Here is a 13,587-nt window from a genome sequence, read left to right on the forward strand (position 1 = left end):
ATAACATGTGATATACTAGAATTTTTGCCAGGAAATTGTAAAAAAATAATAATCTAAAGACGATAGAAGAATATGCTTGTCAATGATTTTCCAATGTACAATTATTAAAAAGATTTAAAGTGGATACAATATTTTATTTTTTTTATGTATTTATATTCAATAATTAAATTAGGTAAGAAATTTAAATCATTAATAATTAATATCATTTAATTTATTATGTTGAATATATTGTAAAACTGGGTTTGACATAGCATTTATTTACTGAAGATGGAACACATTGCTAATATGGATACATATTTGGTTGAAACAAGAGGCAAAAGAAGAAATGAAAGAATATGTGATAAAATGGGCTAAATTGTTAGTTGTGATATACAAACGGAACAATGGGAAAGGACTGAAATTTGCATTATGCTCTAACCTTAAATATAATTTTTATTTTTTATAAGATGATGCATCGTTGACATTTGTCACCAGAGAAGTTGTCTAGAACAGTTGCTGGCTGGGGAATTCTGGGAGTTGAAGTCCACTTGTCTTAAAGTTGCTAAGGCTGAGAAACGCCGGTCTAGAATGTGTGAAGGTGCTTCAAATCTTTACTGGCAATGTGAACAACATGAAGGGATATTTTATAATATTTGGTGGATTCCCCCCCCCCCCCAAACGGAATGTCTATGGAGATTCTCAGTCATTCAGGTCAGGTTGTCCCAAAGCTTCTTTTTGGAAAGGTAACTGGACTCTCTTTGATTTTCCTTGAAGAAGTTTCGCTTCTCATCCAAGAAGCTTCTTCAGTTCAGGAACTTCTTAAGGCACTGAAGAAGCTTCTTGGACGAGAAACGAAACTTCTTCAAGGAAAAACAAAGAGAGTCCAGGAGCCTTTTGAAAAAGCATACATGGGAAATACAAAACTGCCTTTATGAGGCATCCTAACTTTGAAAATTGGAAATGGATGGTGATATGGAACAATTGGATGGAAACAAGGATATTGTTTTTGGACCAACTGCCAGATAATGAGGAATATTTTTTATCACAGACTTTTTAAGACATAAAGATCATCGATCATTTACATTACATTTACAACATTTGCTAACAACATTGTTTCAACCAGCAGCCTTTTCAGCTTCTGAGACACCAGAAACTTAAAACAGCATTAAAACCATATTAAAACTATAAAGAACTAAACACATTAAAAGAAAAACCTGACAAAAGTCACTTCATCTTATCCAAGCACCTGAAGGCAGAACAAGAAGCAATGGATAGAAACGAATCTGTTGTGGCCCGCCAGCCGCCTGCTCTGCTTGGACAGTGAGGAGGTTGGGGAGGAATTTGGGCCAGTCCTGGAGTCTGGGGAAGGCTCTGAAGGATGCTCTGCATCAGAAGCAGAGATAGAGCCAAGGCCGTCTGACATTCCCCAGCCGAGTCAGAGATAAGTGCGGAGGACGAACAGCTGGGGCCTGTTCCAAATGCGCGCATGCACAGAGCTGTTAGGAGGAGAACAACTGAGGACAAGGAGCCGACTTGGGAAGGAAGGCACACATGGACGCTGAATGGCCCCTCCCTGGCTGGGGAATAAATAGGAGGAAAGGGGAGGGGTGGTTGCAGGAGGCAACCCTTCGGATTTCTTTTGGAAGATTGGCTTAGCGTGGTTCCTGCCTCCTGAGACTGTTTGCCAGAACATAATTTACAGCTTTGTGACTGGAAGCTCCGGGCCTGGCAAGTATCCCAGGAACTGAGAAGGTCTGTTACTGAAGTTAAGCCTTTGAAGGACTATTGCCTGGACTTTTCAGTCTGTGAATGTCAGTAATTCACAGGAGCTAAATAAAGAGGGGTTTTTTTTTTAGGACAAGGAGTCTGTTTCTTGGTTCTGCTAAGGCTGCATCAGAACATAATCAAGGAGAGAACCAACCTAGAACTAAGGAAAAATTTTCTGATAATGAGAGCAATTAATCACTGGATCGTCTTCCCTCCAGAAGTTGTGGATGCTCCATCACTGAAGGCTTTTAAGAATAGCAATAGCAATAATATTTAGACTTATATACCACTTTACAGTGCTCTACAGCCCTCTCTTAGATGTTTACAAATGTCAGCAAATCCCGCCCCCCCCCCCCCAACAATTTGAGTCCTCATTTTACCCACCTTGGAAGGATGGAAGGCTGAGTCAACCTTGAGCCTGGTGAGATTGGAACTGCCAAATTGCAGGCAGCTGGCAGGCAGAAGAAGTAGCCTGCAGTATGGCACTCTAACCACTGCACCACCGAGGTTCAGAAGAAGAGATTGGACAGCCATTTGTCTGGAATGATCTAGGGTCTCCTATCTGAGCATGGGGTGGGACTAGAAGACTTTGAAATTCCCTTCCAAATCTGTTATTCAGTTATTCTGTTAATAGCTTCATGGAAAGCTGGAAGGTCAGAGGCCTGTTGAACTTCAGAGGGCAGAGTGTTCCATGGGGCAGGGACTCCATGGATCCTGGTTCCCATCAGTTGGCATTATTTAGGGAAAGGGCCTAGGAGAATGCCCCCCTTATTCAGAAGATCCAGATCATCACCTTGCCCATAAGGGGCACGTGAGGTCTTGGAGGTGATGATGAGAGGAATCTACCTGCAGCCAGAAAGAATTCGGAGGTCAATGCAGCTCACCCATCGGGAAATCCATTGGTGTGTGTGCTGCTGCATTCAGGACCAGCTAAAGTTTCTGGGTGGTCTCCACCGGGAGGCCCAAGTGGAGGTCACTGCAGGAATCTAAAAGGGAGGGACCAAGGCATGACTACAAGGAAAGCTGGTTGTCTTCCAGTTGCTAAGTTGTGTCCGACTCTTTGCAATTCCATGGACCACAATACGCCAGACCCCTCTGTCCTCCACTGTTCCCTGGATTTTGCCCAAATTCTATCTCTTCTTCTTCCACTTCTCCTTTTGCCTTCCATCTTTTCTCACAGGAGTCCTCTCTTCTCCGTAAATGGCCAAAGTATTTGAGCTTCGGCTTCAGGATCTGTCCTTCCAAAGAATAGTCTGGTGATTTCCTTTAGGATCGACTGATTGGACCTCCTTGCATCCCAAGGGACTTCTCCAACACCTCAACTCGAAAGCATTAATTCTTTGGTGTTTAGCTTTCCTTATGGTCCAACTCTTACAGCCAGGAGAAAAGCATCCTGGTCTAAAAAATGATGCAATTGGCACCCTAGATGAATCTGTGCAAAGCCTCTCCCACATCATGACTGCCACCTGGACCTTGAGTAGGAGTTGCAAGTCTAGGAGGACCCCAAAGTTATGCATCAGCTCAGTCCAGGAAAGCACCATCGCATCCAGATGTGAAGTAAAGAAAGCCAAGGAGTTTTGGACACAAATGCATACATTAATTCAGAATATTTTAAAGATTAAATTGCAACTGAAGAGACTTTTCTTTTGGGACTAATGGACAGACAACTAAAAATACAAGTCTAATCTTGTATATGACAAGTGCATCAAGATTATTATATGCTCCAAAATTGAAAGGTTTGATCCTTCTCTTAATGAGGAATTGGTGAAGATGATGGAACTTGCAACGATGACTAAATTAACTTCTTCGGTCATAGAAGAAACAATATCTACATTTATGGCTGACTGGAAACGACTTACAAACTTTTTGCATGAAATGGAAAAAAAGGCACTTACACTTTTGGTTTGGATCTTTAGAAAGAAATAGATAATAGGAAATAATGAGCTTTTTATAATATAGAGTAAGAAATAATTTGTGGTGCAGATATGGTGCATTATATGTGGTGCAAAGGAAATTGGAAGCTCCTTTCTATTTCTTTGTATTCTTTCTTTCTGCACTTTTCCTTATTACTTCATTTTTTCCTTCCCTCCTTCTTCCTCTCTTCTTTCCTTCCTTCCATCCTTCCAGAGGTGGGTTCCTACTGGTTTGGAGCGGTAGCGATTCAGGCCTGCCACGCCCCCCCAAACTGGTTCTCTGGGTGGCACCATAGGTGCCCTATCTTGTCTTTTGCTTCTGCGCATGCGCAGAGCAATTTTTATTGCACTGCGCATGCATGCACTGCATGGCCATGAGCGAACTGGCAGCAATTACTGTCAGAACGCCCCCCCCCCTTCATTCTTCCATCCACCCCCTCTCTCTCCACACACACACAGATAGGCTGGGCACACAAGTAAATTTGCAACTCTCTTTCCATACTCCTGCACACTCAAAATGCTCCCCTCAGCCTTTGGACAATGATCAAGCAGCAGACTAATATTTGTACTTATATTCTTGGAGAGAAAGGGATTAGGAGAATAAGCAGGCACATAATGGCACACAACACAGCCCAGAAATAAAGCATCAGATTGCACTGGGTTGCATATAAATGAACATAAGCCAAATATTGAAAAGCAAGGACATCAACCTGGCAACCAAATGTAGGTTAGTCGGCTCTACTATCTTCCCTGTAGCTACCTACGGTTGTGAAAGTTTGACCTTAAATAAGCAAGACAGGAAGAAAACCAACTGATTTGAGCTATGGTGCTGGAGAAGGCTTGGACAGCAAAGGTGTCTAACAAACAAGTACTAGAAGAAATAACACCAGACGTGTCACTAAAAGCAAAATCACAAAACTGCCTCTCACTTATTTTGGCCATGTCATGCATGGGAATTCACTGGAGAAAGCAATTCAGTTGGGAAAAGTTATTGCAAAAAGGAACCTAGGTTGCCCAAGAACTCCGTGGCTGGAGACCATCGCAGCTGGCACCAGCCAGAGCATAGATCAAACTAAGGGGGCAAGATTGGAAGATGTGGTTGCTGATTTTATGGGGACAAACTAAGGCCAGAGCGAGGGATGAGGGAAGATTTACAGGCTTAGGAGGAGATGAGACAAGGACTCCATAAATGGTGGAACGAAGTGGCTCCCTGTTCATCTCTCCCCACAGATAGGTGCAAATGTGGAATGGCCGATAGACATTGATCATGGCTTCCACGGCCCTGCTAGTTCACCCCAAGGCCTCCTTGGTTCCCCCTGGATGTTCCATTGTTTCAGGAAGCTGATCTGCCCCACTCTTTGTGGTTGTACCGCATGGGCTGCATGGCTGCCGCTTCTACATAGTCTTCCACTGATGCTTCTGGGGAGGCTCCGATTCTGAACGTCCTTCGGGTGAGGCAGTCTGTCAGTCAGTCACTGTAAATGATGTCTGCATTTTTTCTTTCAGGTGTTCTTAGAAGAAGCACTTGGAAAAAAGAAAGGTCCTTACTTCATTGGATTGATTCTGGACGCCAATTGGAAGTGGTATGATGTTAACACTGAACCTTTAGTCACGTAAGTGTCTAATTCACATTTGTTTTTTTATAGCTTGAAAAGTCTTCAGGTCTGAAACAGGTGGCATAAGAAGCAATGGTTATGATCATAACTCAGTATTCAGTATGTAACTTGAGGCCACAAGCAAATACAGCCTCTTAATACAGGCCTCTTCCTGGGAAAACTCTGTATGGCCAAATCTCTCTCCACTGCGCCCCCTGCAGGTGCATATTCCATCACACATGGGGATGACACTGAGCCCTGAATGGAAGGAAGATCTTCCCGAATGCTTTCTTGCAGGGAGATAATAATGAGGAAAGGACAAGACTCTACAGTGCCCCACCAACGAGTACCCATAAGCCTGACTTTTCCTCCCCCTACCATCCCCATCTGAAAGCACGAGTGAAGAGGGGAATAGAAACACTCCAGAATCCTCCCCAAGCCTCAATTCCTGAAGCAACCAAGAAGGGTGCCACGATCCTTTAAAAAAAAAAAAAAAAGAAGATGCCTAGAGATACGTAATCTTTTGACTTGCCCTGTTCAAAAGGACAGAGGGGAGATGTGTTACCAACCCCACCTCTATTTCTCTGCCAAATCAATCACAGACCAACATTTGGAGTTGTGGAAACTCCCGTTGAGTGATGAAGAAGGTGAATGGATTTCCTGTTTCAAAGTCTATAAATGATAGTGTCAGACCTGGAAGCCATCTTTTTCTTTTGGGATTTGAGGCTTGCCACACTTTCTACTGTGGGAAAATGGGAGGGGGATTATACAGAGTATGGGAGATGTGTAGCCATAATAACATTCTTTCTCAGATAGTCAAGGTCACTTTTGTCCCTCACCTGGACGGATGTGGATGGGAGGAATCTGTCTTCGTGACAACAAAAGATTGGACCATGTGATAGATTTGTGGGTGTTGGACAGGGTTTTGAACTTTCAGCTGGGTGGGAAAATCTGGAAGTTTTCAGATTCAGGTTTTCCCAGATATGCCAACATGACATCTCTAATAAAGTGGAACTTTGAGGAAATACAAGTCTCTGAGTTTTCTTTCGTTGGGGGTGTTTCTTTGGACCCTGACACTCATTTTATCTGGAGGTCTGATGATGGTTGTTTCTTCTTTTTAGCTACTGGTATGCTGGACATCCCGGCCAAGGGCTAAAATGTTCAGGAATTCTGAATGGATGTGCTACCGAACTGAGCTGTTGGATCGGTATGGACTGTGAGACGCCAGGAAGAGGCATTTGCAAGCAGCTACCGAAGGACAAATGGATGACCTAATTCTTTGCTGAACATTTCCCAAAATTGCATTTGATGAACTCAGTGAGAAAAAAATGCCAATTGGTGAAGCTGGCTCTTAAAAACAGTTGCCCCAGTCAGCCAGTGTGGGGGCATGAAAGAACTCCGGGCTTTGACATTAGCTTCCAAACACCTTTTCCATCCTGCCTTTTGGGAGATTAAAGACACGATCTTGTTTAGCAAATAAAAAAGAATGAAAAGAGAATCTGTCTTCTCTATATTCATTCTATTTGGTTCAATGCTGGGTGAACATTATTGTTTGTAAGCTGCCCAGGATTGCTGAGAGTGATGGACGGCCATATAAATCTTTAAAATAAATAAGTACAACCACATCCTGGAGTATTGAAAGCCCCCCTAAACTACACCCATCTGTTGTTGGGTTCCAAAAAACTCTCCCAACGAAATAAAACTCTGAAGCTTGTGTTTCCTCAAAGTTTCACTTTATTAGAGATGTCATGTTGGCACATGTGGTAAAACCAGAATCTGAAAGCTTCCAGGTTTCCCCACCCAGTTGAAAGCTCAAGATACTGCCCCAGAACCCACAAGTCCATCCCATGGTCCAATCTCCCACTGCCATGAAGACAGATTCCTCCCATCCAGTTCCAGCCAGGTGCAGAAACAAAGATGACCTTGGCTTTCTAAGAAGAATGTTATTATGACTACATATCACCCAACTCCATATAATCTCCCCTCCCACTTTCCCACAATAGAAAGTAGACAATATAAAGTGTGGCAGGCCTGAAGTAAAAAAAAAAAAAAAGTGGGTTTGCAGGCATGATGGCTATAATATCCCCCCAGTCCTTCATTTCTCAAGACTAGGCAAACCCAAATCCTGTTCTTCATAAAATGTTTTAGCCTCCAGGCCTTTAATCATCTTAGTTGCTCTTTGCACTTTTTCCAAAATCTTAACATCTTTTTTGTAATGTGACCAAAACTAGATGCATTGTTCCAGGTGTGGCCTTACTAAGGCTCTTTAAAGCAGTACTAACGCTTCACGTGATTTTGATTCTATGCCTCTGTTTATACAACCAAGGATTGTATTAGCTTTTTTGGCTGCTGCCGCAGACGGCTGGCTCGTGTCTAAGTGATCGTCCATTAGGAGTCCCAGTGGTGGGACTCAATTTTTTTTACTACCTGTTCTGTGTCACTTGGTGGGCACGGCTTGGTGGTCATGTGACTGGGTGGATTTGGCCAACTCTGCATCACTCATGACGAGGGGCGCCTCACCCAGCTCCTCCCCTCCCAGCCACTCCTTGTCAGCCCCGGTCTCAACATATCTATAGTTCTGTAAAAATGCTGTTCACCTTTTTTCGACTTTATTATCTGCACCTACATACTATAGATATACTTTCATGGACCACTGAAAGGAGGAAATGGCTCCCATGCTTTGCCCAAGAGTGTGACAGGCAGGTCACAAAACAGGGGTTTTGAGGGGCTGCCACAAAGAAGGGGGTGCAATATATTTTCCAAAGAAGCAGAAGGCAAAACAAGAAGCAATAGATGGAAACTGAGCAAAGAGAGAAGCAACCTAAAACTAAGGAGAAACTTCCTGACAGTGAGAACAATTAACCAGTGGAACTACTTGTCTCCAGATGTTCTGGGTGCTCGATCACTGGAAGTTTTTAAGAAAATGTTATAGGGAGCCCCCCAAAGTCCCTTCTAAGTGTTATTCTGTTATTCTGTTTCTCTCTACTGCAGCACTTTCCAGATTGGACTGACAGGACCCAAAACGACAACTCACGATTGCTAAATTTTGCGGCTCTCCCAGCAAGAACAGCAATGGAGAGGAAACAGCTGCTGACCCGGAGAACACGTGGTGCGGCTCCATGTGCTTTCTGGGTCAGTGGCTGCTTCTCTCTACTTGGTGGGAGAGTATCTTTTGGAGGGCAGTGAGCCTCAGGCAATCGGGGAGATGTTCCATTTGTTCTCCCTGGACAATGGCCCGACCCAGCTACTTCTCTCCACTGCAGCCCTTGACAGGTGGGACAGTAAGGTAAGAACCTTACCCAAACCGCTTCAGCCCACCTGCGCCTGCCCCCACCCACACTGCCACCTCGCAGCCCTTCGGCGGAGTGTGACAGCCAGAGGCCGGGTAAATTACTTTGGCCTGGGGGGTGTAGTTTGAGGCCAGGCCAGGGTTCTCTAGGCAAGCATGGGCAGTGAGTGTAGATTTCCCAGGGGGAATGCATTCAGTGGCCCCGGGGCTGAGATATAAGTAAAACAGATTTTTAGAAACCTGCAGTTGAAAGTCCTTCATCTCTCCTTACCCTGAAGACCCAATTTCATTTGGAATTTAATCCCAAACTGATTGCCCTTTTAGCATTTCTCTTGATACTTCAAGCAAATTCAAGCAAATGCCCTTGTTTTGCAGACTTTTGAATCAGAAGGTACCTCGGAGGTCTTAAAGTTCAATCTTTTACTCAAGGCAGAAGACCACATACATACGCAAAAGTTCACAGACATTCTGGCTTTGGCTGCAAGAACTTTATTTATTTATTTTCAAAATTTATAGACTGCCCCCTCTCCCCGAAGAGACTCGGGGCGGTGTACAGGCATCTCATTAAAACACATACAAAGATAAATACCCTTAATATATTCCCTTAAAAGCGAATTAAACCTAAATTCAACTGTACAGAATAATAAAAGTTAAAATCAACTAAAAACATACCCCTAAAAATTTAAAAATACAGGCTTGGGGGACTAAAATTGGTATTAGGCCAGGCCGGCTAAATTGAACAGGAACTGCAGGCAGCCTTCCCCACTACACACTTCCCTGCACCGACCCATGCGAGGCGGGAGGCCCAAGAGAAAGTGCCTGGTCTGAGCACACAGCCCTCCATGACAGAGCCCTTTCTGTGGAGCAAAGCAAGAACTTACTGATCCATCCCGAAGGCGAGCTCCAGAGTGGCAGCGGCGGCAGCAGCAGCAGGAGAGTTCCAGAGGGGCAGCAGCTCCAGTCGGGCGGCCCTCGGGGGAGGAATTTACCCTCAGACCTCCCACTCATCAAGATGTTGCTTATTCTCATGGCTGCTTCTTGCGGCCCTTGTTGGTGCATGGCAATCCTTGGGTGTTCGGGGGCACAAAATTTAGCAGCCATGAGCCACCTCTTTCCTCTAACTCCCATCTGGAAAACGCTGCGGCACAAAGAAGCAGCCAGGTTGAGTGGTGTTTCTCTCTGCCGCAGCGCTTTCCGGATGGGAATGACCGGACCCAAAGCGGCAACTCACGGTTGCTAAATTTCTCTGTGCTGCACAAGAGGCTTTCCCAGCAAGAGCAGCAGTGAAGAGAAAACAGCTGCCGACCCAGAAAACACATGGAGCTGCTCCACGCGCTTTCCGGCTCAGTACCTGCCTCTCTCCACCGCTGCTCTTGGTGGGAGAGCATTTGGCGCAGCACAGCAAGCCTTGGGCGCTCAGGGAGACGCTCCATTTGTTCTCCCGAGACAATGGCCTGACCCAGCTGCTTCTCTCCGCTGTAGCGCTTTACAGATGGAACAGTAAGGCCAGAGCCTTACCCAAACCAATTCAGCCCACCTGCGCCCTCCCCACCCACACTGCCACCCTGCGGCCCTGTGGCCAAGGGCAACAGGCCACAGGACAGTAAATGGTTTTGGCCCGGGGGAGGGTGTAGTTTGAGGCCAGGGCAGGCTTCTCTAGGCGAGTGTGGGCAGCGAGCGTAGATTCCCCAGGGGGAATGCATTCAATGGGCCCTGGGGGTGAGATGTAAGTAAAACAGAAACTCACCTAACTCGGGAGCGTCGAAGGCTTAGGTTGGGAATGGGGAAGCCGGAGATCAGCTGGGCTGCAGGGCCACGTGCTCTAGGCTGCACACTAAGTGAGCTACAACAACTGGGGAGCCAGGAAAGCAGGTGAGCCAGTGATGGAGCCGGAGAGGGCCTAGGTGAGCTGCGACGGCTGGGGAGCCAGGAAAGCTGGCGAGGAAACCGGATGGGCTGTGGGTGCCTCGTGGGAAGGAAGACAAGCTGGCTGGCCTGCAGAGACTGCAGACAGCAAGCGGTGAGTGGACGGGTGGGGCAAGTGGGCAGGCAGGCAGGCGGGGTGAGCGGGCAGGTGGGGCAGGCGGGGTGAGCGGGCAGGCGAACAGGCAGAGCTGGACCAGCCAGTGGTGGGATTTGCCGGTTCTACCAACTGCTCAAAATTGTTGCTACCAGTTTGCCAAACCAGCTGAATCACACCTCTGATTAGCACTCCAAGGTGCCTCTCGCAGCGACTGTTTTTGAGCAGTTTTTGCCTAATCTGTACTTGTACCTTTGTTCTTTTCTGCCCTGGTGTAAAACCTTTCTCCACATTGGACCCCACCAGCCAAAATCCATTTAAAAGGGGGTCTGCAGTAAGCCTCTCCCACTGGAGCGAGTGGGGGGGGGGGAAATCCCATTGGGGTGAGGTGGTTCCTCAGAGAACTTGCTCCCAGGCCCTACAGGACTTTCAAGATAAGGGCCAATACCTTGAATTGGACCTGGAAGAGAGCTGGCCACCAATGAAACTCACCCAAGAGCACTGTTACATAGGCCAACCTCAGGGCCTCCAAAACGGGTCTAGAACAACTCGCTATGGCTAATTTGACACAGCACAACTTGCTCTGAGACAATTTAATGCTGTATTAATTGTTTCATTCAGTTACTTTTCAATCAGAATAGAGCTGGAAGGGACCTTGGAGGTCTTCTAGTCCAGCCCCCTGCTCAAGCAGGAGACCCTCTACCATTTCTGCTGGTTAATTGTCCTAATTCCAGGTTGCTTTTCTCCTCGATTAGTTTGCATTCATTATTTCTTGTGCTTTGGAAAGTAAGTGTACCCCCTCGTCTTTATGATAGCCTCTGAAATACTGGAATACTGCTATCATGTTCCACCTATTCCTTCTTTTCTGTAGATTAGCCAAACCCAAATCCTGCAACTGTTCTTCATGTTTTAGTCTCCAGGCTTTTAATCATCTTAGTTGCTCTTCTTCGTACTTTTTCCAAAAATTCAACGTCCTTTTTGTGATGTGATGACAACAATTGGATGCAGTATTCCAGGTGTGGCCTTATTGAGGCTTTGTAAACCGGTACTAAGGCTTCATGTGGTTTTGATATTATGCCTTTATACAATCAAGGATTGTATTAGCTTTTTTGGTGGCGGCTGAAAACTACTGGCTCCCGTTTAAATGATCGTCCACTAGGACTCCAAGTTCCCTCTCACAATTACTGTGTTTGAGCCAGGTTTTGCCTATTTGTTCAAGTCCGTCAAGATCTTTCTTGATTCCTGAGCTTGTCTTTTGTGAATTTGGCTTTTCCTGTCAGCTTAGTGTCATTTCCAAATTTGATGAGTTCCCCTTTTATGTCCTCATCTAAGTCATTTATAAAGATATTGAAGAGTCCTGGGGCAAAGATGGAACCTTGTGGTATCCCACTGCTTCCTTCCTTCCTTCCTTCCTTCCTTCCTTCCTTCCTTCCTTCCTTCCTTCCTTCCTTCCTTCCTTCCTTCCTTCCTTCCTTCCTTGTAGATGCAGAACCATTTAGGACTACTGGTTGAGTATGGTTTGTCAGCCAGCTACGAATCCATCTGGTGGTGATGCTGTCTGTTCCACATTTTCCTAGCTTACCAAGAAGTCGGTTGTGGTCCACTCTGCCGAATGCCTTGCTGAAGTCGAAAGAGACTAGGAACGCAGCCTTTCACTGGTCTGCTAATTTAGTCACTTTGTCAAAGAACGAAATTAGTTTGGTTCGACATGATCTGTTTTTAACAAACCTGTGCTGGCTACTAGTTATAACTTTATTTGTTTCTAAGTGTTTGCAGATCTGTTTTTGATCATCTTTTCCAGTATCTTCCCAAGTTTTCATGTTAGGCTGATCGGACTGTAGTTCCCTGAGTCTGTTTCCCCCCTCCTTTTTGTTTTCTTTGTTTGTAGATGGGAACCATATCAGTTCTTTTCCAATCTTCTGGTAATTATTTGGTGTTCCAGGATGTTTAAAAGATATGATACAATGTTCTGAGATAACATTTTCCAGCTTCTTCAGAACTGAGGGATATAATCCAACAGGTTCTGGTGATTTATATTCATCAAGGTCAGATGGGGTTCTGTTAGATACCAGAAACATTGGTAATGGTTTACACCAAGCTCCTCTGTTCCGGTGGGAACAGATATTCAATCTGATTGGTCGAAGGGTCTGACAGCTCCCTATAAAAGGGCTGCTGTCAGACTGAACCTTCGCTGGATTGTACATAGTTGACTTGTGTTAATAAAGAGCTGTTTAAGTGTGCCTTTATTCACCCGATCTAACACTGGCGACGAAGGTGGGATTGGAAGGCAACTAGGCAGACAAAAAGAGCGCGACAATCCAGCAAGTCAATCCAGCCCGGAGCACAGTGCGGCATCGAGCAGCCATCTTTGAGCGGCAAATTCAAATGCGCTCAGGAACACAAGATGACAACGCACGCCCACCAACTCCGTGCAACGCAGCCACCAAACACTGGGAATCCTACATGATGAGGTTCGATTGCTTCCTTGAAGCCAACGACCTCGTGGGCCTTTCTGAAGGCAAGAAAAATAATATGTTCCTGAGTTACTGCAGACCAGAAGTGTTCGAGACAGCAAAGGATTTATCCGAGCCAACGCCACTCCAATCGGTCGCTTGGTTGGTTCTACAATAGACACTGAGGACACACTATGCTCCCAGACCGTCTAAATACATCCGGAGGCACAAATTCAACATCCGTAACCAAAAAGAAGGGGAATCCATCAACAAATACGTTGCGGCACTCAGACAGGCCGCAGCGTACTTGGAGTTTAGAGATCTTGATGAACTACTACTTGACCGCATCATATGCGATGTTAGGGACATTGGCCTGCAGAGGAGATTATTAGCAAAAACTAATTGTCAGGCCTGCAGAGGTTCCTTTAAGAATCTTTGGCCTGCCACACTTTCTTATAATTTCCTATGTGTTTCATTAGTGTAGTAGTTGGGAGGGGGGAATAGAAAGGATTGTGGAATGTATTGTTGTGATTCTTCCTAGAAGCTCAAGGTCATCTTTTGTCTCCGCACC

At 45.4% G+C, this 13,587-nt stretch overlaps 1 protein-coding gene across 2 annotated transcripts in view; it reads left to right on the forward strand.

Annotated features, from left to right (window-relative positions):
* Nucleotides 1-6,651, forward strand: part of LOC309395604 (uncharacterized protein) — a 32,709-nt gene extending 26,058 nt beyond the window's left edge. For both annotated transcript variants that reach the window (XM_081960006.1, XM_081960007.1), the window contains 2 exons: nucleotides 5,166-5,272; nucleotides 6,376-6,651. In XM_081960006.1, the coding sequence (XP_081816132.1) occupies nucleotides 5,166-5,272; nucleotides 6,376-6,529 (261 nt within the window). In that variant the 3' untranslated portion in view covers nucleotides 6,530-6,651. The remainder of the gene's footprint in view (nucleotides 1-5,165; nucleotides 5,273-6,375) is intronic.
* The last annotated feature ends 6,936 nt before the right edge of the window (nucleotides 6,652-13,587 follow it).

The sequence above is a fragment of the Natrix helvetica genome (genome assembly GCF_964273705.1).
Source record: "Natrix helvetica genome assembly, chromosome: 7".
Classification (NCBI taxonomy): Eukaryota; Metazoa; Chordata; class Lepidosauria; order Squamata; family Natricidae; genus Natrix; species Natrix helvetica.